The 27,510-nt window shown below is 54.5% G+C and overlaps 1 protein-coding gene across 1 annotated transcript; it reads right to left on the bottom strand.

Annotated features, from left to right (window-relative positions):
- Positions 1 to 653: 653 nt before the first annotated feature.
- PLEKHO2 (pleckstrin homology domain containing O2) lies at positions 654 to 26,492 on the bottom strand. The gene is made up of 6 exons (XM_054450173.2): positions 26,336 to 26,492; positions 19,718 to 19,867; positions 13,450 to 13,566; positions 8,472 to 8,576; positions 6,894 to 6,992; positions 654 to 3,778 (listed from the first exon to the last, which is right to left on the bottom strand). Exons 1-6 carry the CDS (start codon positions 26,345 to 26,347, stop codon positions 2,789 to 2,791), a joined length of 1,473 nt encoding a protein of 490 aa, XP_054306148.1. The 5' UTR covers positions 26,348 to 26,492; the 3' UTR covers positions 654 to 2,788.
- Positions 26,493 to 27,510: the final 1,018 nt, after the last annotated feature.

Below are 27,510 nucleotides of genomic sequence, written 5' to 3'. Positions count from 1 at the left end.
CAAGAACAGAATGCTGGACAAGGTGGCTCATGCCCGTTAATCCCCTTTGGGAGGCTGAGGTGGGAAGATGGCTTCAGGCCAGCAGTTCGAGACCAGCCTGAGCAACATAGCAGGACCACATCTCTAATAATAATAATAATAATAATAATAATAATAATAATAATAGGGGCCGGCCGTGGTGGCTCATGCCTGTAATCCCAGCACTTTGGGAGGCTGAGGTGGGTGGATCATGAGGTGAGCAGTTCGAGACCAGCCTGACCAACATGGTGAAACCGTCTCTACTAAAAACACAAAAAAAACGGGCTCCTGTAATCCCAGGGACTTGGGAGGCTGAGGCAGGAGACTCGCTTGAAATTGGAAGGCAGAGGTTGCAATCAGCCGAGATTCTGCCACTGCACTCTAGCCTGGGCATTAAGAGCAAAACTCCATCTAAAAAATAAAAAAATTAAAAAATTAAAAATTAAAATAATAATAATAATAATAATAAGCAATAATGAAGCCCAGGAGCAGGCAGTGTCCCAGCCCAGCTTATGGAATGGGGGCCCTAGTACCGAGTTTGGGGGACTGGTGATACCAATCACCAACTGCTGTGTTGGAGAAGGGCAGCCCTGGAGCTGGCATCCACAACAACAAACAGGCTTGAGGCACTGAAGTTCCATAAAAATGGATTTATTGCCAAACTTTAAGAAAAGCGCTTCATAAGCAGAAGACACAGAATGCCACCCTCCTCAAGGAGGCAAGCACGGAATGCCACCTTCCTCAAGGAGGCAAGCTAGGCAGGCCCTGCACGTTCTCACTCCTCTCCCAGAAGCCAGCTTCCTGCCTAGGGCCCAGGCTGCTAAAGGATGGAAATTAATAGCATTTGGTCACTTGAGGTGGCCCCAGAGCTACTTGCCTACCCACCAGGCCCCAGGGAGAGTGGCTGGGCCTGGGGAGCTGGGCCTAAACCTGTGACCTGCATGCAGGGTCTCTGCACCCACAGACTCTGCCCTCAGTCCAGCTGCTGCAGTTAGCTACTTCACACAGGAGGGAACTGAGGCTCCAATTCCTGGCAGTAGGTGGCTTGGCTAAAGCCCCAGCCAGCCATGGCTGCTGGTGGGGGAAGGCTGTTCCTAAGGGAAGATGGCAGGGGATCACATGACTGGGTACCTGATGTCCTTCTTACTCTTGTCCTGGGGCAGATGGAGGGAAAGGCAGACTGTGGCACGGGGGCCCAGTTTGCGCAAGGAGGCTGATGGGGGCTCCCGAACCAGTGCATTGCTGCTCACCTCTGCTCCTGCCCCATGCAGCCCAGAGAGGACATCTGCCCCTCCTGATCCTTGACTACTACCTCAAGAACAAAGTGACAGTACAATAACGATAACGAAGGCATTGACCTGTGCAGCAGGCCTCAGTGGGGTCGGGGAACGGGGCAGAAAGGCCAGGGCACGTTGCTGTGACCCTCCCTTTCTCTCTTTCAGTAAACAAAAGTGCACATGCAGAAATCTGGGCAGGTCCTATCAGAAGCTGCTCTCACCCCACAGGCCCCAGGGAGAGTGGCTGGACCTCGGGAGCCAGGGCCTCTGCACCTACAGGCTCTGCCCTCAGTCCAGCTGCTGCAGCACGATGGAGACTGGATGTGCCCCTAGAGTCAGGGACAATGTCGGGGAGAGGCTGGGAGAGGACCAGGGTGCAGGGATGGACCAGGAAAGGGAAAGAAGAAAATGTCTCTTCTCCTAGAAAGTTACAGGAGAGCAGCCCATCTGGGGCTTGAAGGCGGGGAAGTGGCTTCGGATTCCAACATACCCCTATCAACATTTGAAGAAATGACTGGGATACTGGACCTGTTTCAGCTGAGAAGGAACCACAGAGACCCAGATAAATCCCCATCTGAGGAGGCACAGAAGTTGGTGGGGATTCTCTTCTGAAGGCTGACATGATCATTACAAGTAAGTTTTTCTAATGTGGACATCAGGACCACTCTGGGATTCACCTCTTCAGAAATATACAAGGCTGGACACTATCCAGGGGCAGAGACTAGACTAGAGGACCCCTTAAGTTCCTCTTCCACTCCTGAATCCTCCAGACCTAAGCCCTCCAATCACAGCTCACCTGAGAGGAAAGGGCTGCAGAAAATGTCCTTGTTTTGCAAAAAAGGAAACAGGGCCAAAGAGAGAGAGAGGCCACACAGCTAATGTCCTCCTCACAAAGAGGCCTCTCATCTCCCTCAAGAGGCTCCAGCTGGGTCCTACGTTCCCCGCAACTGAGGGATGAACCTAGAGCCTGGACCCAAGGCCTCCGCAGCTACTCAGAATAGGTGGGAGGGGGGCTAGCTTTGAGGATGCCTTAGCCATGAGGCTCTTTGCCTAGGAATAGCTGGAGATGGAAGTTGCAGGGGGCTCAGCTGTGCTCTATTCAGAAGTTAGGAATGTAAACTACTGAGGATGGGGAACAGAGATGATGTCATTCCCAGAAACCCCAAGTGCCGCCCCCAAAGCCCTGGGGCAGTTTGGAACGACCACACAAACACATAGGTCCCAGCGTGTGTGCTCCCAGCCCCAGCCCCAGCCCCAGCCCAGAGGCCAGGCCAGATAGCCAGGCGGTAGCCCTGGGTGGCACCTGGCACCACTGGCCAGAGCAGAGTAGGAAGGACGCCAGGAGTCTCTTTGGGTCATGGCCAAACCCTGACATGCCCAATGGCCCTCCTGCAGCCATTGCTGTAGAAGCAGAAGCACATTTCTCAGCAGGGCTGGGCCTTGATGGACTTGATGGATGGCCAGGAGGGATGGTGCCTCTGGCCCAGCAGGCCCTAGGGTGCACTTCTCCTGTAGAGGGTCACCAGCTCCTTCCGCTTCTCCCTTAGCCCAGGTGCTTCCTGGCTCAGCTCTCCCAAATCTCTCATTTCCTGCAGGACCTGGGTGGCCTGCCTCAGCTGCGCCACAGCCTGGCTGAGCAATGTTTCGGCGCTAACAGGGGCCGGCTCACTGCCCAGCACCTTGTTCAACAGTTTCTCCGTCTGTTCCGAGGCCACCTTCACCTCCAGCTGGGCCCGATATAGCCGTTCCCTGGGCTGCAAGGGACGCCGTGGGCCTTCCCCAAGCAAGTCCCCAAGGGAGGAGCAGCGGGGATGGAACTGAGGTGGCAGGTCCCAGGGGGGCAGTGCTGTGGATGTTGTTGCATCCTTTGGGGGAGTTCCTGGGGTGCCCTCAGCCTGAGAGGGCTTGGCAGGCTCAGGACTGTCATCCATGCCATTCACTGAGACCTGCGCTGTGCCTGGAGCAGGTGGCCCAGAAGCCTGCATCTCACCCATGCAGGCTTTCAGTTTCTCCGATAAGATCTTGGGTGGGGGTGTAGGGGGCTTCCCACCCTCCCTGGGGGCAGCCTCGGAAGTCTCAGAACAGGGTGCCTGGGATGGTTCTGCACTCTCTGCAGCAGGGGGCTCCTGGGGGCTGGGGTTCTCCCAGCTCACCTTCAGTTTGTCAGGCAGGACGCTGTTGGGAGGCTGCTCAGAGCCACTGTCCTCCTCTGCTGGGGTCTCTGAGTCCTCCTGGCTCTCAGAGGAGACCTCAGAGCTTGCTGAGACAGGGGTTGGGGCTCTGTCCCCCACAAGGGTCTCCACCCTGTCACCAGGGCTGGTGGTCTCAGGTGCTAGGAAAGGCTTGGTAGGAGGCATGAGAGGCCGGGGTGTCTCCCGAGGTTGGGCTTCACTGACATTATTGCTGGGGGCAAACACTGGTGGCCCACTGTCCGGAACATCAAGATCCAGGCGCAGAAGACCGTCAGAAGCTGCGCTGGCCACCTGGTGGGGGGGGATGGTATATGGGTGTCATCTTGGCTGATGAGCCATTGGGTCAGGTGTGCCCACTGACACGAGTTCTTACCCTCTCCCATCCAGGTTGTCCAGGCCCCCAGTTCCCCAGCCTCTCTCTGTCCTGGCTTCTGTGGCTACTTGATTAGAAGCTAAAGTGATTCTTGATGAATCTTCCTCTCCTTTCCCTCACCACCAAAGAATTCCCTGTTTTGGAATCACAGGCCAGGAACGTCACAGCCAGGGTCCTCTTGGAGCCCCAGGCTGGTTTCTGGGATACTGGACCTGGACTGGACTATACTAGCCTGGGTGGCAGGGGACAGAGTTCCAGCCCTGCATCTAACCCCTACCTAGCTGTATGGCCTTCAGAGGTTCCCTTCTCTGCAACCCACCTACCCATCACCATACCCAGGGTCCCCACAACCAGTTGGTCAGTCAGAGACAGGACCAGGACTCAAACATACTTCTTCCAGTTCGTCTCAAGCTCACTGACTTCTGCTTGCCCTTCCTGGAGACCTCTGTTCCGTCTGCCAGCTTCTCTCCAGCCTTTGCCTGTCCAGCTGCTCGGCAGCCTGTGCCCACTCTCCTCGTGTCATCAGATGTGGTCCCAGACCACAGCTGACTGCCAGAGAACAGCTGCACCAGAAGGCAGCTACCCACCCCCACCAGGCTCCAGGGACCAATAGGGATATCCAGCAGTCCCACAGTCATGAGACCCTCCCAGAGAGCCTCAGAGGCCCCAGCAGGGCTGGGCAGGAGGCCTTTCCCAAGGTCCCTCAGATGGTGGGGGTCCTGGCTGGGATCCTTACTCTCCCCTGCCACCTTATTTTTCTTAAGAGATGGGGTTGGTTGGGTGCAGTGGCTCATACCTGTAATCCCAGCACTTTGGGAGGCCGAGGCAGGCTGATCACCTGACGTCGGGAGTTTGAGACCAGCCTGACCAACATGGAGAAACCCCGTCTCTACTAAAAATACAAAATTAGCCGGGCGTGGTGGCACATGCCTGTAATCCCAGCTACTCGGGAGGCTGAGGCAGGAGAACTGCTTGAACCCGGGAAGCGGAGGTTGCGGTGAGCCGAGATCATGCCATTGCACTACAGCCTGGGCAACAAGAGCAAAGCTCTGTCTCAAAAAAAAAAAAGGAGTCTCGCACTGTCACCCAAGCTGAGTGCAGTGGCATGGCCACAGCTCACTGCAGCCTCCAGAGTAGCTGGGACCACAGGCATGTGCCACCATGCCCATCTCCCTTTGTTGCTCTCACTCCCTTTTATACATACACAGGACCTGGCTGACATCAGGCACTGGGGACCACCAGAAAGTCACCCCCAACACACCATACACACACACACACACACACACAGCTGCCTCCCTGAACTCTTCTGTGCAGAGGGCCCCTCCCTCCAAGGCTGGCCCTCCCCACACCTGTCCCCGGCCCCCATCAGGCATTCCTTTTCTCTGTGGCCACCTCAGTGCTCCCTCTGCAGGATCCTATCCCTCAGCTGACAGACAGGCACAGGCTGCCGCAACTCAAAAACAAACCTCCCATGACCTTGGGTCCCTCCCTCTGGCAAACCCAGCCCTGCACCCCGGGACAGCCCTAAATCGACTCCTTTTAGAAAATATGCTGCAAGGCCAGGCGCGGTGGCTCACGCCTGTAATCCCAGCACTTTGGGAGGCTGAGGTGGGCAGATCATGAGGTCAGGAGTTCAAGACCAGCCTGGCCAAGATGGTGAAACCTCGTCTCTACTAAAAATACAAAAATTAGCCGGGGGTGGTGGAGGGCGCCTATAATCCCAGCTACTCGGGAGGCTGAGGCAGAGAACTTCTTGAACCCGGAAGGCGGAGGTTGCAGTGAGCTGAGATTGCACCACTGCACTCCAGCCTGGGCGACAGAACGAGACTCAATCTCAAAAAAAAAAAAGAAAAAGAAAATATGTTGTAAATGCCTTGTCCTTGGTCCTGCCCTTGTGACTTGCGGCTGCCAACCTGGCTGATGCCCACCAGGTCTTGTGCCTATCTCTCTCCAGATGTGGCACTTGCCTCTGGCTTCCTCTTTCTTGGCTCCCTGCTGGCTGACTTCCCTCCAGTCCCTAAATGTAGCACTTGCTGAGGTTCTTTCCTGGCCTCCAAAATCCTCCCCTGCAGCATGAGCTCCACTGGTCTAAAAGAGGCTCCTCCCTTCCCCCTCCCCGTTGCCTATACCCTCTCCAAATTCCCTGTGCCCAGGGCCTCCATGCTCCCAGTCTCCAGGCTTGGGGAACCTCAGACAACCTTCCCTTGGTCCAATCCCTGGACTCAATCACAAGCCCAGGTGGCTCTTGCTTCCTAATATCCTCCCATCAACCCCTCCCTCTTCATCCCCTCCAGAGGCCTGGAAAGCCACCTGCCCCACCTCCTTCCTGGCCCCTGCCTTTCCCTCTCTCAACCCAACCCATCCTACCCAGAGCCTCAAACTGACCTCTGAAACGCACTCTCCCTTCCTGTCTCCAGCTTCTTCATCCAAGGCCTCCACAATTTCCTCCCCACAACCCCCTTAGACCAATCTCTCAGGCAAGTGGAGCTGCTCTGCGTACCTCAAACCCTCCCGCTGTGCCTCGGCTCACAGCACTCCCTCCACAGAGAATCCCCCGACTCCAAGTCCACCAGGTGAACCCCTCCCATCCTTCAAGGGTCAGCTAAAATGCCAGTGGCTCCTTGTGGTCCCTCCCGCCCTGACCTCCTAGAGCCTTCCTTCCTCCGCACAAAAATCAGACACAGCTCTGCTTGGAGCAGTCTGTGGGACAGGCCTATTTTTCAGCTGGAAGCTGAGCTCTGAGGGGCAGGGACTGGCCTCATGGGCTTCAGTTTCCCTCTGGCACCAACTCTGGCTAAGGACAGATTCAACATTTGTGTGTGGATTGAACAAATGGAAAAGGCTACAGGCTCAAGGACGTCCATACCCTGAGCACGTGTAACACAGGTGCCCCATCACTTCCTGTCTACTCCTCAGGAAACCCCAGCTCCAGGTGTCCTCAGGAAAAATGTGGCCCCAAGCCTGGCTGCTGCCCAGAGGAGCTGAGGTCCTAGGCTCAACTAACCCCAACATCCACACTGGGCAAGGCCCTACCTCCTTCAGGTGGACTCTTGTTGGTGGCCGGCGCCGCTGGCCCCCTCGCACCCGGTCCCGTGTCACATGCTCCAGGGCACAGCTCTTGTCCACCTTTACCTGGAGGGAATGAGAACCAGATCAGCCCCTGTCAAGCCTTGGGGAGTGTGGGAAGCAGCCAGGGTGGACCTGGCTCAGAGGCCAGGTCAGTGCCCCACCGCTGCCCCCTCTGGGAATCTCCCTGCCCTGGCCTCTGCTTCTCTGACTCTGCAATGCCCCGGGGTCCCCGGGGTCTCTTGCAAAGTCTGAGGCTCTCCCTCTCTGCAGCTGCCATTTGCCTCAGTCCTTCTGCCCAAATATGGGCCATCGGCCCTTGCCCCTGAGTATATCAGAAATATATAAGCAGCCCTGAGGTGGCTTTGGGGCTTAGCTAGGAGAGAAGGTAGAAAGCAGCCTATGCTCCCCTAGCACCTGGTTTCTGAAAAAGGTCTGCCCTGGCCTCTGCCACCCTCCCAGGACCCCTGGAGAGAGCCCAGGGAGAGAGCAGGGCCTCTGCCCCTTGAGCCTGGGAGCCTGGAGGGCAGCATCTTCTCTCTGAGGGTAACAGAAGGGGTCAGGATTGGCTGGGAAGCCTCAGAGTAAGAGTCACATGGGAGGTCCAGACTCAGAACCCTGGAGCAGCCTGGCCCTATGATGGGGAGTGGGGGCTCAGGCCCACATGTGACTCCAGCTGTCTCTGTCCCTCAGTGGAGGAGCAGACTGCGGGCTGAGGCCCAGCCCACGGCTCCTATGGCCTCCCCCAATATCTATGATATGTCCCATCATCCCTCTCCCGCGGAATGGGGACACTTTTCCCCTAGGTAGTGAAGGGCTGAGCATGACATGTAACACAGGACACGACATAGGAGCTATGGGCTGGGAGTCAGGGAACCTGGGTATTAAGAGGGGACTTGCTTGGGAAGATTTGCTCCTTGACATAATCCAAGGCATCACTGTAGGTGGCCCCCAGGTCCATTTTAGCCCAAATAACCAAAGATCCATGATGTCAAAGACAAATCTTCCTAGGAGATCCTGGATCCATGGGATGCTCTGCCTGCCCCAAGCCAGATTGTGGCTACTGTTGCCACAGTCCCCAGTACAGCACAGGGGGCTGAGGTCTGCAGGGCTGAATGGTCATTGTAGACAGAGAGGGAGGCCCAGAGCTGAGAGCCAGCCTGCCCTGGACTTCATGGGCAAACTGAAAAGGGAGCTGTCGGCTCACTCTGCAGCACTCTCTGGCCTGGGCCCACCTACTGCTTCCAGCTGAGGCCAGGCTTAGAAAGGATGCATGCTGCCACCAGTCTAGTTCCAGCCCACCACTTATCTGCTTTCCAGTTTAAGACAAGTTACTTAATTTCCTTAGGCCTCCATTTCATCTGTAAAACAAGGACAGCACCACCTACTATGAGGGGCTGTAGTGAGGACTACAGAAGGTAACAACAATGCCCCATAGCAGTGACATAATCGAGGGGAAGTCTGGGGTGAGGAGGGGCAGGGTCCTCTCCTAGATCACACGCAGTGGGAAAGGAGACACAGAGCTGTCCACAGACTGCATCGCACCTCATCAAAAGCCTTGTTTTTGCCTCGGTTAATCCCTTCATTGAGGGCTTTGATCCAGGATTCCTTCTCCTCCCCGGTGGGTGCCTGGAATTTGATGTCGCTGACCTGTGGGCAAGATGGATGGAGTAGATGGCAGATGTTTAACAAAGCTCACATTTGGCATCTTAAGGAGGCTTCCTAACCTAGATCCCAAAGTCAAACCAAAATGACCCCACAGTAAGTATGACACTGAGGCTTTGGGCCAGGAAAGGGAAAGATCTCACAAAGAAGCCCTCCCCACTGCCCACCAGCATGCAGCTGGGTCTAGATTCGAATCAGCCTGGCCTTGTAGAAAGAGCCCGGATCTGGTCCAGCTCCATGGGACTCCCCCAGGCCAGCTGCCTGGACTCTGGGCTTCTATTTACTCTGAAAAGTAGGAATAGCCCCAGTCTACATTCAAACCCACCCCACACCACCCATGACTCCTTTCCCAATTCAGGTAGGGGCTCTGAGCTCCTGTTAGAATCAGAGGGTGGCTCAGAGAACCCTGACCCTGCCAGGCCCAATGGCCTGGAAATGAGAGGAAGGAGTGAGGCCATGGAAACTGAGGGGCTGCCTCGCGCAGTGGATATGGCAGTAGGGCCTCTGAGTGGGACAGTGCACCACTTACAGGTGTCTGACCTCAGGCCTCAGTTTCTTCACCTGTAAAAGAGAATACCACCAGAACCTTCCTCATGGAGCCATGAAGATCATTTTTAAATTGACGTATCCAATTTGAATGATGGATAAAATGATGTATCCAATTTGTACACCCATGCTCATAGCATTGTTCACAACAGCCAAAAGGTGGAAGCAACCTCAGTGTCCGCTGACAGATGAATGGATAAGCAAAATGTGGTCCATACGTACAATGGATTATCAGCCAGCCTTAAAAAGGAAGAAAAATCTGACACATGCTACAACAGGGATGAACCTTGAAAACATTGTGCTAAGTGAAATAAGCTGGACACAAAAAGACAAAAACTGTACAATTCCACCTATATGAGGTACCTAGAGTTGTCAAAATCATACAGACAGAAAGGAGAGTGGTTGCCAGGGGCTGGGGAGAGGGGCAATGGGGCATTATTATTTAATGGGCATAGAGTTTTCGTTTTACACGATGGAGAGTTATATGATGGATGGTGGTGATAGCTGTACAACACCATGAATGTATTTAATGCCGCTGAATTGTGCAATTTCAAATTGGAAAAGATGGTAAATTTTTTTGACCACAGTTTTTTTTTTTTAACTGGGGGAAAAAAGATATATCTAAAGTAATAAAGCTGGAGCTAGGCAGAGTGAATACTCAGTAATAGGAATTAGCACCATTGCCTTCCCTCTGGACAAAACAGTTCGTTTCCTCTTCTGTAAGATGGGATAACACTGCCTACTACCAAGCAATGATGATGAAATTAAACATGATTAAAAGCAGGGACTGGCACATAGTAGGTGCTCAGTAAATAGTTCTTGAATGAATGAGCCAAAAAATTAATGAACTGGCCCAAGTTTCCTTCCCTCACCATTTTTGGACCACTGCTTACTCTCTGACCTCAAGATGCCCTAGTTCTTTGTTGGCGGTCGCCAGCTTGCCCATCTTCCACCCTGATGTTAGATAGTACCTCCCCTCCCTCCACTCTCCAGTTATGTAACACCGAGGTCGGCCTGGCCCCCTCAGCATCCTCATTATATAATTTCCTCCTGGCTGCCACTGCCTCCTCCTCATGCAGGGCCCTGTGTCCCACCCCCACCATGCCAGGCACAGCCAAATGCTCATTTGCATGACCAGGGTAAATATGATCCTGGAAGCAGATCTTCAGTTAAGTCAGAAACCCCAGGGCACCTTGGCAACTGCCTCAGCTCAGCCATCAGGGCTGCTGGGGGCTCAGAGACAGACCACACTACATCTGGGGTCGCTAAGGCCACTCAACTCTGTGATGGGACCTGCTAGAAAGGGAGTCTGGGGCCAGCCCTTCTACCCAGCTGCTCTTCCTATTCACAGGCTCAGAGCTGGTGTGACCCCTGCATGGTGCAGGATTTAACATCCAGGGAGCTTGAGAAGTGTACAGCTGAACTCAGGAGCCAATGGAACAAGAGGAGGCCAGAGAAGAGCAGGCCTAGAAGTCAGATTACCAAGTTCTACTCGCTTCATTACTCTGGACCTCAAAGGGACAAGAACAGAACCACTGGACCCAGCCCAAACTGCAGCTCCTTCCCCACTGGCCCAGCCCACCTGAGGCAGGCTGCCTCAGCTCTCTTCTGCTCCTTTGTGAGAAGCAGAAATGGCCTCAGAGAAGACCTATTGTGCAAGCTAAAAGGCTCCCACAGGAGAAGGAAGACAAGGTTAAACAGGACCCAGCTCCACCCTCCTAAGGAAACCTGTATCTGGCTGAACGAGCCAGGCATTCCACAAGGATGACCAGAATAGAAACAATTAGAATACCAAGAAGTTACCAGCCTGGGCAACATAGCGAGACCCCATCTCTACAAAAAATATGAAAATTAGCCGGGCATGATGGTACGTGCCTGTAGTCCCGGCTACTCAGAAGCTGAGGTGGGAGGACCACCTGAGCCTAGGAGGCAGAGGCTGCAGCAAGCTGAGATAATGCCACTACACTCCAGCCTGGGTGACAGAGTGAGATCCTGTCTCAAAAAATAAGAATACCAAGAAGCTGTGCCTCTCCCCTCAAGCCATCCTGAAGGGCCAAAGGCTGTACAGGTCCCTGCCCTGAGAACTTCCAAGAAGCCCCAGGGACACAGGCACTGCTAGGAGCTTAGATGCTAACAGGACTGGCCACAGACTAGGCCCACAAGGCCTGGGAAAAGGGTAAGGACAAGATGGCAGAGTGGAAAAAAGTGGGAGGGGAAGAGAGGAGGCAGGAAAGAGGAAAGGGCCAAGCTGGCTGAGACCAACAGGGCAGCAAGGCCCAGCAGTGGCCACCCTGCTTCCTGGCAGCGTCTGCCTGTGACCTCATGGGCAGGGGTGTGGGGCTGGAGAAGCAGGGGGAGAGGGGCATGTAAGACATTGGAGTCTTTGTTTATTTGATTAGAGGGGAAAAAAGGCGGCCTCAGGACCAGACAGCCAGGGTCATGTGACCTCCTGGCCGGCTGGAGGCCTCACTGAGGACGGGGAACACCCAGGCTGCTGAGAAAGGAGGGTGAGAGGATGTGGGAATGCAGTGCCCTGGGCCAGGTCCATCAACTGACCTCTGGAGAGCCCCAATCTGTGTGAGCTCCTGGGGTGGGGAGGGTCAGGGGCCCTTGAGCTGGAACCAGGATGCACTGTTTCATCCGCAGCACCCACCACTTGCTCCACAGCCCCATCTCCTATCCTCAGAGCCAGCCTAAATTCTTGTCCTGTTCTCAGAGCTAGCCTAAATTCTTGCAAGGTTGGGGGCTGGTAGGGAGGGTGTTGGCTGAAGCAGCTGAGAACACAGCTGCACAAACAGGCTTCTCTGAAGGTGATGTCCCACCCTGAGCTGAGCCAAGCCCACCTAGTCTATCACCAGCTGATTCTCAGAGCTGGGGAAGAGATGGCCCACAGAACAGCAAAGGCAGAGGCCAGAGAGGCTAGGTCCCCCTCCACCCCACATCCACATAGCACACTAAGACACACACCCAGACAGACACATGGCCAGGTGAGCACTCACCTGCATAAAAAAAAAGATACACACACAAGGGCCAGACACACAGGTGGCAGATCTTCACACAGAACATATTTTGCATCTCATCTCTCTCAAACACACATCCACATATACAGCACCCACTCAGGAAGGAAGTGGGTCTCCAGGACAGGGTAGGGGCTCCAGGCCTTGAAAAGATTAAAATGTGACTTTTTTTGTCCTCAAAGAGCCCTAAGCAGCAGATGTCAAGTGAAACCTGGGCCCAGTCCCATAAGCCCTCATAACACTATAATTATACCAGCCCCTACCCTGGGACACACTTCCAGCTCCCCAGTATCACAGCTCCACAGCCCCCTCCACTGCTATCTTGGTTGCTTCTGTATCCCCACCCCCTGCACAGTAGGACAAAGGGTCAATGAGTAAAGCATTGTGGTCTTCAGGGTCTGCAGAGGACTGGGCTCCCATCCCCTAAAGCTGGGGGAGAAACAGAATGGCCTCCAGCAGGCCCAGACCAGACTTGCTCCCCAACCCCCAGCCTCTGTGACTCAGCCCTATTCTGCGAGGCTCCACATGACATGCAGAGGACAAGGCAAGGAATGGCCCAGCCGCAGATGGGTGCAAGCTGGCGAGAGGTGCTGTGCATGCCAGCCTCAAATCTGAACTCGCTCCTGACATCTGTGATGCTACACCATGTGTCAACACCCACCAGACTCCCCGCCAGAGAAATGTGGTACAAACAGCAAACTTTATCTGCACACACAGCATGTCCCAGAGAAAGACTCAAGCCAGGGACCTTCCCCAGCTACAGCCAAGAAAGGAAAGTGCAAGGGGAGGAAAGCTGGGGGGCTGCAGGCCTCCTAGTCCTGAGTCCACGGTGGGCCCACCCACAAAGGCCTGGGATGAAGGGAGGTCGCACCCTCCCCCTCTGCCCCAGGCTACATCAGGGTGTTGAGGCCTGGCAGGGTGGAGGCCTCAACCACAGCTCTCCTGCCTCAGCCCTGGGCCTCCTCCAGGGTCTGGGATACAGCCAAATGCCCCACCTCCCAAAGGCTACTTTCCAACTACAGCCTGGGATGGAGGCCCTGGGCCTGCAAGAGGAAGAGGGGAGCAGAGGTCTCTCAACAGAGCCCTAAGTGCATCTCTTATCAACTAGGGGCTTGGAAGACTCCGAGACAAAATGAGCAAAGGTCTGACCTATGGTGGCTGCTAGGGCTGAGCCTCAGCCACACACAACAGAAAATGGGCTTTTTCAAGGGGCCAGGCCTGCCTTAAACCTGCTTAGGCCTCCCAAGCCAACTCTGGCCTAGAGGGAGATGAGGCAGCAGCAGGCATCTCCCTACCTTGTTCCCCGGGGATCGCAGCAGGATAAAGCGGTGTTTCCGCTTGAGGAGGGCACGAAGGTCCTGGCACTTCTCATAGCTGCCCAGCTCCACGGTCTCCACACACTTCTGATCATCCTGGGGAGGGAGACAGAAGGGACATGAGCTAGTGACAGTCAGACCCACCACCACCCTCAACTACTCATGTCCCAGACCCTGATCCCACTCAGTGAGGATATCACTTGGTCAGAGGGAGGACCTCAGGCTGCCAATCAGTCACCAAGATGTGGTGTCCAGACCCTGGCAAGTGCATGCTGGCTGGAGGGATGCCCACGAGGCTACCCATCCAGATGGGAGACGGGCACATAGCCCAGAGCCGGGTATGTGCCTAAGGCCAGAGGAGGAAACAGAGGGGAAGCTAGAGAGGATAAGAAAAGGCTGTCTGGGGTCCAGCCATGCCCAGAGGCCAGGCAGAGATCTGTGGAAGAGACAGCCAGAAGAATGCAGGATGCCACGAAATGGCAGGCGGGGAGTGGGATGGGGACGGGGGACAACAAGGACTTTCCAGGAAGAGCCAGAGGGAAGTGTGAACAAGGCAAATTTGGGGCTACATGCCCTGCCTTCAGCACAGCCATACTGAATTGTGTTCCTCACTCAGCATCGTCCCCTGCGGAGCCCTGGCTTGGGAGAGCAGCACCTCATCCAAGGCTGCAGGCTACATACAAGCAAGAGGCAAGGGCTCCTTCAAGCGCATCCCATCCCCACCCCACCACTTGGAGGCCTCATCATTAGGAGAGCCAGTGGCCAGAACAGTGCCCAGCCTCTTCCCAGCCATCTCCGGACACTAGCCAGGCTGTCTTCCTGCCCACCACTCCTGACATTTGAGTGTCTTCTCCACAGGCTCCACCCATCAGGTGCCTGTCCAGCAAGCTGCCTGGGAAAAGCTCCTCCCTCAGTGGTGGTCAACTGGTCCTCTTCCAGGGAAGACCCAACTGGAACAACTTCCTGGGTGTGGCAACTCTCTCATCCAGGAGAGTCCAGGGAAGCAGAAGCAGATCCTTCGGCGGGGGAGGGTACGCCACCCTGGGACTGACCAAAAAGTTAAGGAAACCCTTGCTGATGTTTAACAGAAGAAACCTGACACTTAGTGAGCACTTCTGCATCCCTGAGTCTCTGAACCTCATAATAACCCTGAAAGCCTGCAGCCCCACATCTGCCTCATTTTAGAGAAGGAAAGAAGGAGGTCTGGAGGTGAAGGGATTTGCCCTAGGCACACAGACCCAAATATAAGGGGCAGGGCCCTAACTCAAACCACAGCCTCTGACTCCCAGGCCAGGGCCCTTTCTAGCACAGCACACTCCTTCCAGTCACAGGCAGTAGGTTGCTCTGCACGAGGGGTCCTCCAAGGGTGGGACCTGGGCCAGCCGCATTAGCACCACCTGAGAGCTTGTTAGAAATGCAAACTCCCGGCTGGGCGCGGTGGCTCACACCTGTAATCCCAGCACTTTGGGAGGCTGAGGCAGGCAGATCACGAGGTCAGGAGATCGAGACCATCCTGGCCAACACAGTGAAACCCCGTCTCTGCTAAAAAAAAATTACAAAAAAAAATTAGCCGGGCGGTTAGCCAGGCGTGGTGGCGGGCGCCTGTAGTCCCAGCTACTCGGGAGGCTGAGGCCAAAGAATGGCGGAGCCTGCAGTGAGCCAAGATCGCTCCACTGCATTCCAGCCTGGGCAACAGAGCGAGACTCTGTCTCAAAAAAAAGAAAAAGAAAAAGAAATGCAAACTCCCAGGCCTCCCCCCCACTCAATCATTAAACCTAGGGGAGTGGGCCTGGCAATCTGCGTTCTAACCAGCCCCCAGGGATTTTGATGGATGCGAATTTTTTTTGTTTGTGTTTTGTTTTTTTGAGACAGAGTCTCGCTCTCTCAGGCTGGAGTGCAGTGGCATGATATCGGCTCACTGCAACCTCTGCTTCCTGGGTTCCTGCGATTCTCTGGCCTCAGCCCCCCAAGTAGCTGGGATTACAGGTGCCTACCACCACGCCCGGCTAATTTTTGTAGAGATGGGGTTTCACCATGTTGGCCAGGCTGGTCTCGAACTCTTGACCTCAAGTGATCCACCTGCCTCAGCCTCCCAAAGAGTTGGGATTACAAGCATAAGCCACCACCCCTGGCCTGGATGCAAACGGTTAAGAATCACTGCTACCAGCCTGGCCTACATAATGAAACCCTGTCTGTACTAAAAATACAAAAATTAGCTGGGCATGGTGGCGTGAGCCTGTGGTCCCAGCTACTCAGGAGGCTGAGGCAGGAGAATCGCTTGAACCCAGGAGGCGGAGGCTGCAGAGAGCCGAGACAGCACCACCACACTCCAGCCTGGGTGACAGAGGGCGACTCCTTCTCAAAAAAAAAAGAACCACTGCTCTACATCAGAGGTTCTCAGCCTTGGTGGCACCTGGGAGCTTTTAAAAATCCCAATGCCCAGGCGACATCCCAGACCAATTATACTACAATCTCTTGGGGGGCAAGACCCAGACCTCAGGATTTTTTAAAGCAGATGATTGTACATCTAATGTGGATAACCACTAATCGACTCTTGTCAGCCCCTCAGAGAAAGGGGAAGAGATGGCCAAGGTGGCCTTATCTCTCCAAACCAGGTTAAATCAAGTATCTTTTCTCACTTTTGCTTCCATCCATACATCCCTTTGCAATCTCTAGCCTCCAATACCTTCCAGATTCTTCAACTAAACAGATGGACCAGAAAAATCCTCTTAATCTGAGAAACTCCCCTGCCCCCAACCATGAACCCCTGAACTTGAGTGCTCTCCATCCCATCATTTACTGCCAAGGGGATGCAAACATCTACAAAGCACCTGCAAGATGCAGACACCCTACGAGGTGCTAGGAGCTGAGTCCTGCCCTGGGAAAACACAGTCCTGACTCCCCGCTTGGCCATCTTTCTCTACCCCATTCTCTGTGTATCTATCTGCTCATCCTTCTGTTCCCTCAACTGCACCCTACAAGAAGCAGCCCTCAAGCAGAACATATCTAGGACCAGTTTTCTGAGTGCCTGGTCCAGAGTCTCCTCCTCCCCGGGAATCTGGAGCAGGGAAACTGCCCAGGGAAGAATCCTTGCTTGAGAGAGAGCAGCTTACTTGCCCCGTGTCCACAGGCCTCCACAAACTGGACCGCCACTGGCCCAAATACACCCTCCTCTGCCTGGGAACAAAAAGTCCATCCACCTCCACCATTGAGCTCCCAACAGCTGCCTGTCCTGGGTCTCCTCTCCACCCCACCCCAAGACGCTGAATCATCCCAGCTCTTCTGCAGCTCAGAAAAACGGATAAACCAGCAGGCAATGGGTGAGGGAAGCATCTTTGGAATGTCAGCCTCTCTGACAGCAAAGAAACAGCCAAGAGCCATTTGCATTCGCCTAGTTCCTTACATCAGAAAGAGGAATTGAGCTAATAAGCATTTCTCAATTCCTACTCCAGGGCCAAGCTCCCCCACCCCTAAGTGCTAAGTTCTTGAAATTGCATTTTTAATAGCAACCTTTTTCAAAAAAGGAAAAAAAAGCGTGATTTAGATTTTTCATGTTTGGGAGATGTGAAATCCTTCCTGCTTCCCAGCTGTGGCCAGATGCAGAGAGGCAGTTTAGGACAAGTCTGACAGTACCTGACAGGCTGACAGCTGAAGCCTGTCACTTAAATCTCATGGCAGCTGGCACCGGAAGAAGCTGTGACAACCCCCTTTATTGGAAAAAAGGTCCCCCTGCTACCTCATTCTCAACCGTGGTACCTCCTATTTTGGTGGGAGCAGCAGTAGAGAACATCTGGGGGTGCTGTCTACACACCCTCATTCCCTTGCCCTCTTCCCACTGCTTCTCTGACACCCAAACAAACTCCATGAGCCAGCAACTCACGTAGGTCAGACGAGGTGCTTCTCCGAGGCAGCTCCTTTAAACACTTTGGATCCAGGTTGCCTAATCCTTCTTGTCCTGGGACAACTGTGAATTTGCCAAGATAGCCTGAGGCAGGCTGGGAGAGGTGGATGAGGAAGAGGCAGGCTCCCCCTTCTGCCCCCAGGCCAATTCCTCCCCAGGTATTTCATTTGTCAAAGGCATATATTGCTACCCTGTTTTCAGTGGATGGGCCCTCTGATAGCCTCAACCACAGCACACAAACACCATCTACAAGGAAAAACCACTTTTCTTCCTCAAGTCTTCACCTACATCTTAATTGACTCTTAGTTAACACGCAAGCTTAGCATCCTTGGTTGTCCAAATCCCAAGCCTGCTGAAATCAGAAGGGGAACAAGCATCTGAAGTGGGAAGAAGTGAGGGCTATTAGAGGCACAAGGACAGCAGAAGTTGCAACCAGCAACTTGATGTTAAAGGAGAAAGAAAAGCTGAGAAGTACAGCCTCCTGCCAGTTCAAAACAGAGAGGCAATCTGCCTCTTTACCCCTACGCAACTAGAGAACCCACTCTGCAGGTGGGTCTGACAGGTGATGACACTGAGCCACCAGGGAATGATTTTATTTAGGCCAGAATCTTCTGTTGAAGAAAGCAGAGAATATTTAACATATTTTAGAGATTTTCTAATAAAAATAAGTTTTGGAGTTTACTTGCTGGTGTCTCTTGGTAGAAAGCATGCTGGACTTGCTTCTAGACCTAACTCCTCCATTCACTGGGAGATGCTGAACAGTCATCTTGTCACCCTGAGCCTCAGTATCCTCTTCTGTAAAATCTAACATGATGACCACTCTCATGGAACTACTGCGATTTGTCACAGGGAGATATGTAAGAGCATATCTCCGAACAAGTACGAGTGCTACTTATTATTTCTTTTTTGTTTTTTTGAGATGGAGTTTCGCTCTTGTTGTCCAGGCTGGAGTGCAATGGCGTGATCTCGGCTCACTGCAACCTCCACCTCCCAGGTTCAAGTGATTCTCCTGCCTCAGCCTCCCGAGTAGCTGGCATTATGGACATGCACCACTACACCCGGCTAATTTTGTATTTTTAGTAGAGATGGGGTTTCTCCATGTTGGTCAGGCTGGTCTCGAACTCCTGACCTCAGGTGATCCGCCTGCCTCGGCCTCCCAAAGTGCTGAGATTATAGGTGTAAGCCACCACACCCGGCCTGCTAATTATTATTTCTACTACCACTGCTGAATGGAGCAGGCTTCAGTTTTCTACAACATTGACTCATATGGAACCTTGCCCAGGGACAGGAAAAGACTTGCACAGTAGACGCACATACAGTTCAAAGAACTCTCGGCTGGGCGCGGTGGCTCACGCCTGTAATCCCAGCACTTTGGGAGGCGGAGGTGGGTGGATCACCTGAGGTCAGGAGTTCGAGACCAGCCTGGCCAACAGGGTGAAACCCTGTCTCTACTAAAAATACAAAATTAGCCGGGTGTGGTGGCTGTAGCCGGGTGTGGTGGCTGACGCATGTGATCCCACCTACTTGGGAGGCTGAGGCAGGAGAATTACTTGAACCTGGGAGGTAGCAGTTGCAGTGAACTGAGATCGTGCCATTGCACGCCAGCCTGGGCAACAAGAGCGAAACTCCATCTCAAAAAAAAAAAAGAGGGCCAGGCGTGATGGCTCACACCTATAATTCCAGCACTTTGGGAGGCCAAGGTGGGTGGATCACGAGGTCAAGAGATTGAGACTCTCCTGGCCAACATGGTGAAACCCCGTCTCTACTAAAATACAAAAAATTAGCTGGGCATGGTGGTGCATGCCTGTAATCCCAGCTACTCCGGAGGCTGAGGCAGGAGAATTGTTTGAACCAGGACCCAGGAGACGGAGGTTGCAGTGAGCTGAGATCACACCACTGCACTCCAGCCTGGGCTACAGAGCGAGACTCTGTCTCAAAAACAACAAATAGCTGGGCATGGTGGCATGCATGCCTATAGTCCCAGCTACTCAGGAGGCTGAGACAGGGGAATTGCTTGAACCAGGAGGCAGAGGTTGCAGTGATCCAAGATCTCGCCACTGCACTCCAGCCTGGTGACAGAGCAAGACTCCATCACCAAAAAAAAAAGAATTAAATTAAAAAAAATAAGAAAAGAACTCTCATCTAGAAACCCTAGATTTGTCCTCAGAGGTACTGTTCCCATATACAAAGACCCAAGGGAGGATTAGGTACTCGCTCAAAGTTGCACAGCATGGCAAAAGTAGAGCAGGTCTTCTGGCCCCAGACCCAGGGTCCTCCTACTGACTCGAATGCCCTCACTTTGCCCTGTCCCAGAACCCCCAATCTCAGGGCCAAGCAGGTCCTCACCTCATTCTCACAGACCAGCAGCTGGGCCTGGCAGAGGAGCAGATATCGGTCTTTCCAGAAACCCAGGAGGCCCCCACTGCTCTTCTTGATCCAGCCAGCCTTGTCCACCGTCTGTGCTCCCCGAGGCTTCTCACCGGCTTCCTTCACACCCTGTAACACAGCACCAGTTCATACCATGAGGGTTGCTACCATGGGGTCACAGGTCACAGGTTCACAGGTCACACAAGGGATATGTCCCTATGCTAAGTACCTAATGACATCATCCTATGTGAGCTTCCCCACAACCCCCAAGGCAGATATTCCTAACCCAGGATCAGAGCTAATAACAGCAATAATAGCAGCAGCCACTTTACTCTGAGCCACTGTATAACATTTGATACACATGGTGTCATTTCACTCTTACAACTCCCCTCCAAGATGGTAGCCTCATTTTCCAAGTGTCATAGCAAACTAAAGCTCAGAATGGAGGATGATTCGACAGAGTGGCAAACCACGGCTAGAGGACAGAGCCAGAATTCAAAGCAGGTCTCTCTGACCCCATGTTTTTCCCACTCCACCATTCTGCCTCCATGTGTTCATTCAACCAGTCAACAAATGTACTGAGTGCTTACAACATCACAGGAGAATAAAAGTAAGGCAGTCTCTGTCCTCAGAGCTCACAGTGCGGGAAAATAGGAGCTGAACAAATAAATACCCAGGCATACCCATTAACCTGTGTGAAATGCTATATAGGAAACACACAAAGGGCAGCGAGAGGACAGTGGGGGACCCAATTCAGGTTGGGGTGGCCCAGGAAGGCCACCCAGAACAAAGATTGGAAGGACAGGCAGGCTGAGTGGCAATCTGCCTCTCTACCGCTATGCTTCTAGAGAACCCACTCTGCAGCCCCTCCCGCTTCCCACCCAAAGCAGGAGGCTCCTCTCCCCTCCTCCCCACTCCAGGCAAGGACCTTAGGGTGGCCACCACATCTGGTGAGGGTTCCAAGGACTCTGTCTTTGACCACAGGCTGGCACAGGAGTTAAATTCAAGCCCTTCCCCTGGACTTGGGTAGACACCCTGGAGACTTGGGGCCAGCCACTGACATCTTGTGCCTCATTGATTGCCTGCTTGGGTGGCTGGGTGCCAGGTACATGCCTACCAAATAAGGTTGGGGTCAGATCCACTTCTGGGTCCCCAGCACCCAGCCCTGTTCTTTTACACATAATGGGTGCTTAAGAGGTACGTGTGAAATGAAAATAGAAATACACACCCTTTGCTAACCACTTTGCTTCACTGATAGGTACCCAGAGTCGTGAGTGCGAAGTGGGGGGTGAAGGAGAGGGGATCAAGAATGTGTCAGAATCTAGAGGCTGCTAGAAGGAAATTAGCATGGACTGATTTTGACTACGTTATCATTTACATAAAATTCAAAAAAGGGGCCCCAGTTAAAAGAGGTGTGCCTCTCCCCCGGGATATCCTGTGGCCACAGCTGCCTTTGGAAGAACAAGCCCAGAGAGATGTAAGCGCGGCGCACTGTCAAGAGCTGGGAAGACCTGGCTTCCCTGGTCTCTGTCATGGCAGGGGAACCCCAGCCTGGTTCTCACTGTGGGCCCCCACCCCCTTTTGAACTGCACATTCTAGTGGTGGGGAATCTGGGCTTAGAAGCTGCAGTCATGCAGACTGAAGCAAATCACTTAACCTCTCTGAGCCTCAGTTTCTTCATCTGTGAAATGCAGCTACTAACAGCAGAAGTTGTAAGGAATCCAACTCCACGAGGGTGGGATTTTTGTTTTGTTCACTCCTGTACCCTCAGTTCCTAGAGAGTGACTGGCACATAGTAAGTGCTCAATAAACATTTGTTGCTGAATAAAGACAAGGCATATAGAGCAGTTCCCAGGATGCCCTAAACCTAGTAAATGGCAGCTGTCATTATTGTTACCATTGTCACTGCCATCCTCTCTGGCTCTCAGGGACCCTCTCCCTGGGCCTAGTTCCCAAGTCAGGACAAGCCCTTTCTGGTCTATAGCTGCTGGCCTCAGATCTCCAGGAGCTCCAGGAATGTGGGGTCCCACCTTGGGGTCTCTCCCTAACTTGTAGATGACAAGAGAAATGGGGAAGTGGGGTGGTCCAAATGATCTTCCCAGGGTCTTCTTCTACAGGCATGGTGGCTCATGCCTGTAATCCCAGCACTTTGGGCCGAGACGGGCAGATCATTTGAGGTCAGGAGTTTGAGATCAGCCTGGCCAACATGGTGAAACCCCGTCTCTACTAAAAATACAAAAAATAGCCGGGCGGTGGTGGCGCACGCCTGTAATCCCAGCTACTCAGGAGGCTGAGGCAGGAGAATCGCTTGAGCCAGGAAGGCGGAGGTTGTGGTGAGCCAAGATTGCACCACTGGACTCTTGTATGGTTAACAGGATAAGGCCCTGTCTCCGAAAAAAAAAAAAAAGGTCTTCCCGGATATAGGAACAAGGAAGTAGAAGGCTGGCCGATTACGAGCCACCCTGTCCAGGAGAAGAGGGATTTCAGCACCCTTTGACAAGAAGGGAAAGGCTCTCCCATTCCATCATGCACTCAACTCCCATTCCCCACATCACCACTGACACCCCCAGGGCCCTAACACTACTTCAGCGAGCCCTGCAGGCTGTCACAGGCCCAGGCCTAGAAGGGAAGAACAGGGAAATGGGAAACCCCATCCCCACATTTCACACTGACAACCCTCCTACTGCAACGGCAACAGCAAGGACAGCACCACCAGCCCCTGCCAGGCCTTCCACCTGATGGGCAGACTCTTGGTTTCTCTTAAACAAGGCAGTGAGGTCTGTGGAGTGTGAAGCTGTTGCCCAGCCACCCACCTCTGAGCTCCAAGCTTGCCTTTTGCTTTCAGGGGACCCACCCACCACCCCATGGGATCTCACACCCCTTTCTAAACTCTCTCCACTCATGACCTCTCCTGAAAACTTTCTACCCTCTGGAAGCTCCCTAGGGCCGCGGCTGGAACTTGTGCCTAGATCACTGTCACTTCTGGGCTGGTGTAGCCCAAAGAATACTGTGACTGGATTACCTACAGAAGCAAGTCCAGGTCCTTGAAGAATGAATGGGACCAGGGCAGGACTAGGCGAAACAGCACTTTGGTATGGAGGAGGGGACAACCGAAGGGCTACAGATGGTGTGAACCACAGCCCAGCCACAGAAACAGCCACCCAGGGGAGGCCTGGCTGGAGGCCAGAGTCCTAGTTGCCTCCACCCAGCCCCCTTCACTGCCCCTCAGACCCCCTCCCTCCAGGGGGCCTGGCTATGCCCCAGTAAGTTTTAATAAGGGGCCCCTCCCCTTGGCAGGGTTCACAGGGGAGGTTTTGTCCTGCTCAGCCCAGTTTCTCAGCCTCCTCTCCTCACTGAGCAGCTGACCGCTGTTCTTCCTGTTTTGCCCTCTCCCCTCCCATCCCTCCTCACCCAGGCCCTTTCCTGCCCACTGTGAGCAGCTCCTGAGGCACCCCTAGGCACCAGCCTGCCTCCCTTGGATCACTCATTAAAAAAAAAAAAAAAAAAAAAAAAAAAAAGCCAGGTCACCTCAACTCTGTACACAGAAGGGGACAGATAGAACCACAACACAGGTTACGAGAGACAGAGACTAGAAGAAACTTGGTTGGCACCTCACATCCCAGGGAGCTTATGATAACCTTTGCTCTTTGACTAAACCTAGTGATGTTCTGACCCAACTCTACTAAGAATCCACCGTGTCAGAGTCCTGTGCCGGGGCACTGAGAGAGAGGAAGCACAGGCTCTGCCCCAGGGCAACTTCCAGTCTGAGGTGGGTAACAGAGACCCTGCATAAGATAAGTCCCCTGTCTGGTGGGAAGCGGGTCATCTCCTGTTTGAGAGGCTCCAGCCTATTGGCAGAGACGTAGCACTTAACCAGAGGGACGCACCAGTCCTAGCTCTCTGATGAGGTAAGGGCTTGGGGTTCGTTTGGGAGACCCCTGCAGAAGGTAGGGTTTGAGGACGGCTCTGAGCAGGGGAAGAGACACACGCCTTGGTCCAGAGAAGGCAAGGCACGAAAGGTTATCAAAGCCCCTGCCCCCTCAACCCCTTTACTATAGAAAGAGAAAGTACAGCCCAGAAAGGGCAAGAGATTACTCCGTGGGACAGAAACAGTACTGGGACAGGACACTGCCCTGCTTGTCTCTAGATGGTGAGGGCAAGTGGAGAGCCTAGAAGCCAGGGAAAGGCATGACTGCTGGCAGAGGACAGAGCCCCAGAGTAGAGAAGGGAAAGCCTAGGTCCAGGATTTCCACGCTTACTCCAATGGCAGCAATAATACTCCCACTGATATTCGCAGTTTTCTCAGCTTTTGCATATACATCATCACATCGCTCGATCACCCACCCTTTTCCTTTTACAAATGAGGAACCGAGGCCAGGAGCACACAGGTGGGCAGATGCCCAGTGCCCAGACCAGCACCTCCTCCCCAAGCCTCAGCCTGACAAGAGCTACCAACCTGTTGCATAGAGAAGGTCACTGAGGCTGAAGGACCTTAGCCCAGGGTGGCTGGGCACAGGGAGGAAGCTGAAAGCTAGCAGGACGGCTGAAAGCAGCCATGTGAAAGTGAGATGATGAAGATGGCCTGGGATCATGGGGCAGAGCATGTGGCTATGACCTAAGAGGTGTTTTAGAGAAACAAAGATGGGCACTGAGGCCTAGTGCAACAAGCGGAAGCTACTGGGAGAAGTGGGAGGAAAGCAGAGTTAGGGATGCCAAAGGGGAGTAGGGACAGGAAGCCCCTGCTGTGGGGGTGAGGCTTGCAGGGGCTTGGGTAAAGTGGACAAGAACTTAGATGGCCCAGGTATTTAGAGAGCTTTGGGCATCTGGGAGTCAGAAAGTGGCAATATAGGCTGGGTGCAATAGCTTGTGCCTGTAACCCCAACACTTTGGGAGGCCGAGGCAGGCGGATCACCTGAGGTCAGGAGTTCGAGACCAGCCTGACCAACATGGAGAAACCCCATGTCTACTAAAAATACAAAATTAGCCAGGCGTGGTGGTGCATGCCTGTAATCCCAGCTATTCAGGAGGCTGAGGCAGGAGAATCGCTTGAACCCAGGAGGTGGCGGTTGCGGTGAGCCAATATCTCGCCACTGCACTCCAGCCTGGGCAACAAGAGCGAAACTCCGTCTCAAAAAACAAAAAGAAAAGAAAGTGGCAATGTGAGAGATTCAGGACCAAGAGGTGTACAGAGCTGAGCTGGGCCCAGGAGATGCCCGGAGAACTTCCCTTAATCAGGGGCTAGAGCAGATCAGGAGATGGAGTAATCTTGACCCACATCCTCTGGGAGCAGGGGAGGGGCCCTGGCCAGAGAGCCCAGCCCTTGCAGCAGGGGCCTGGGGCGGGCACATGGCAGCCCCACCCAACAGCAAGAAAGAAACCGCAGCAAATCACAGAGGCCTGACTTTGCCCCCTACCTTCACCCACTGTCAGGCCAGGAGTAGGAGGACAGGCACTATATTTTGTAGAAGAGGAAATGAAGGCTGAGAGGGGAAGTGACTTATCTACCATCCCACAGAAAGGCAGGGCCTGGCCTAGAGGGAGCCCTGACGGACCACTAGCTGCTCCTATCCATGGCCCCGGGAAAGTGGGAGGTGGGCACTGAAGGGACACAGGCAGTCCGGTCCATTCAGGGCTTCCCAGCTGGCCAGGGTTCCCCCAAGGCAGAGAGCTTCATCTTTCCTCCCCATCCAAGGAGGCAAAGATATGCCCCTTCCCTTGGGCTGAGAGGGGCTGAAGCTGGGACACCCTCAGGGGATAAGAAACAAATTCACCTTCCTCTAGACCCTACAGGCCCCTCCTTTTAACTTAATCATTCCACAGGCATATATTAAGTGTTTGCTGCGTGCTGGACCCTCGGATAAAGGGGCTGCTGGCAGTACTGAGTTTGCAAGTAAAGGGCAGCGGCAGGGGCAAGACCCAATCCCAGGCCAAGAGTGTTCTGAGTGGTTAGAAGGAGGCTCCAAGGACACAGTTGGTCCAGCCCTCGGGTGGGGAAGGCAGGGACTAAGATCAGACCCTAGGTGGGCCTGACTCCCGATTCCTTCCCTACAGCTGCTCAGATGGATGTGCAGCGGGGAGAGAGTGGGGGAAAAGGAGATACAGAGACTTATACAAGGGAGAAAAAAGCAACTTCTCCAGTCCTCCTGCCACCAAAGCATGGTCACATCCTTGAGACAGGATCCCCCCAACACACACACACACACACACACACACACACACACACAGTCAGGATCCGACCTGGCCGGTACGAGGAGTCAACGGTAATCGGGTTCGAGCCCAGTCACCCAGGCCACTTTCAGCAAGTCATCAAACTCGCTGGAGTCTCAGTCTCCTGGTCAATCCAATGGGAACAGTAACAACCACGACGTCCCACAACTGGTGAGAAAGTCAGCGAGAATGAAGGAGGACGCAGTCTGCGAAGTCCCCGATATGGATCCAGCCCCTCGCCCCTGCCCCATTTGCCCAGGCTCTTCCTGAGGTGAGACTGGCGGGAGTGGGGCGGGCAGGAACGAGGAACGAGGGCCTGAGCCCAGGACCGCAATCCCCGTGAGGGGCTCGAGGACCCCAGCCCAACGCCCCGCCGGGCCCCGCCCTCACCTCCTCCTCCATGGCGAGTCCGCCAAGGTCCCGCCGCTCCGCCGCTCGCTCCCAGCGCCGCGTACCGCGTCTACGCCCGGCCGGGCGGCGACTCTCCGCGTTCTGTCCCGCCGGCTGCCGGGGGTCCAAGAAACTTCGGGGGGGCGGGGCCGGGGGCGGGGTGAGGCTTCCGGGGGCCGGGGCGGGGCCGGGGAGGGGGCGGTGGGGCTGGGGGCCCGGCCCAGGGCGGGAAATGGGTGGGGAGGGGCGGGGCCTGGGTTGAAGACTGGACGGAGGAGCCGGGCGGAGATGCAACTGGAGGAAGAGGGCGGGACGGGGCGGAGAAGGTTTCCTGCACCGGCGGAGGGAGAGGGACTAGGAGGGGGCTGCGGCGGGGAAGGGGAGGGGGCTTCCGGCCCAGAGACTGAGGCGAGGGTGGCGGGAGCGGCGCGCGGGCAGGGCTGGGGTGGGGCGCACAGAGTGAGCGCTGGGGGCGCTGGCGGTGGAGCCTTTGAGGTCTCCTGAACCAGTGGGCTGGGGTTGCGAGACCGAGCCGAGCTGCCCTGGCGGCCAGAGATGTGGGCACACAGAGGCTCCTCCTCTTTCCTCCTCGACGCCGGGCAGTGGGCAATGGCCTGGTCTTCTCCCTGGAACCTCTGGGCGGGGCCGGGCCTGGAGCTTGGGTCTCTGTCCGGAGGGTGGTGTCACAGGAAGAGCTGGAGCTGAGAGTCGGGACTCCGGGGTCCCTTTAGGGGGCGGCCCGCCCCTGGCTCTCAGGGGTCTCCAAGCGCAGTGTTCTCTTGCTCTCCTTAGGCATCGCTCAATCCCTCCCGTATCTGAGGGTCGACCATCCCCCCGATCCCGCGGTGAGCTTGCAGCCCTGACAGCCTTACTGGAGAGTGGGAGTGTGGGGACCAGCAGAGAGTAATGATTTTAGTTATACCATGCGCCCTCATTTTACATTGGAGAAACTGAGGCCCAGAGAGAGAAAGTAACTGGCTGCATCGCAGCCTGCAGCACCGTTCTCCCCCCCACACACACATACTTCCCCTTAGCTCTCCTGGTCAACCCTGTCTCATGCCAAGGAAGGGAAAATTAAGTGCATGTGAGATCAATGGTGACCTTCTTCGGCTCTGGCTGCCATAGCAGCGGCTGTGCCAGCGACCAAGCTCCCCTTTCACGGCCTTCTGCCAGCC

Source organism: Pongo pygmaeus, chromosome 16, assembly GCF_028885625.2.
Source record: "Pongo pygmaeus isolate AG05252 chromosome 16, NHGRI_mPonPyg2-v2.0_pri, whole genome shotgun sequence".
Classification (NCBI taxonomy): domain Eukaryota; kingdom Metazoa; phylum Chordata; class Mammalia; order Primates; family Hominidae; genus Pongo; species Pongo pygmaeus.
The sequence above is the reverse complement of the archived record's forward strand: the minus strand, read 5'-3'. Positions and strand labels throughout refer to the sequence as shown.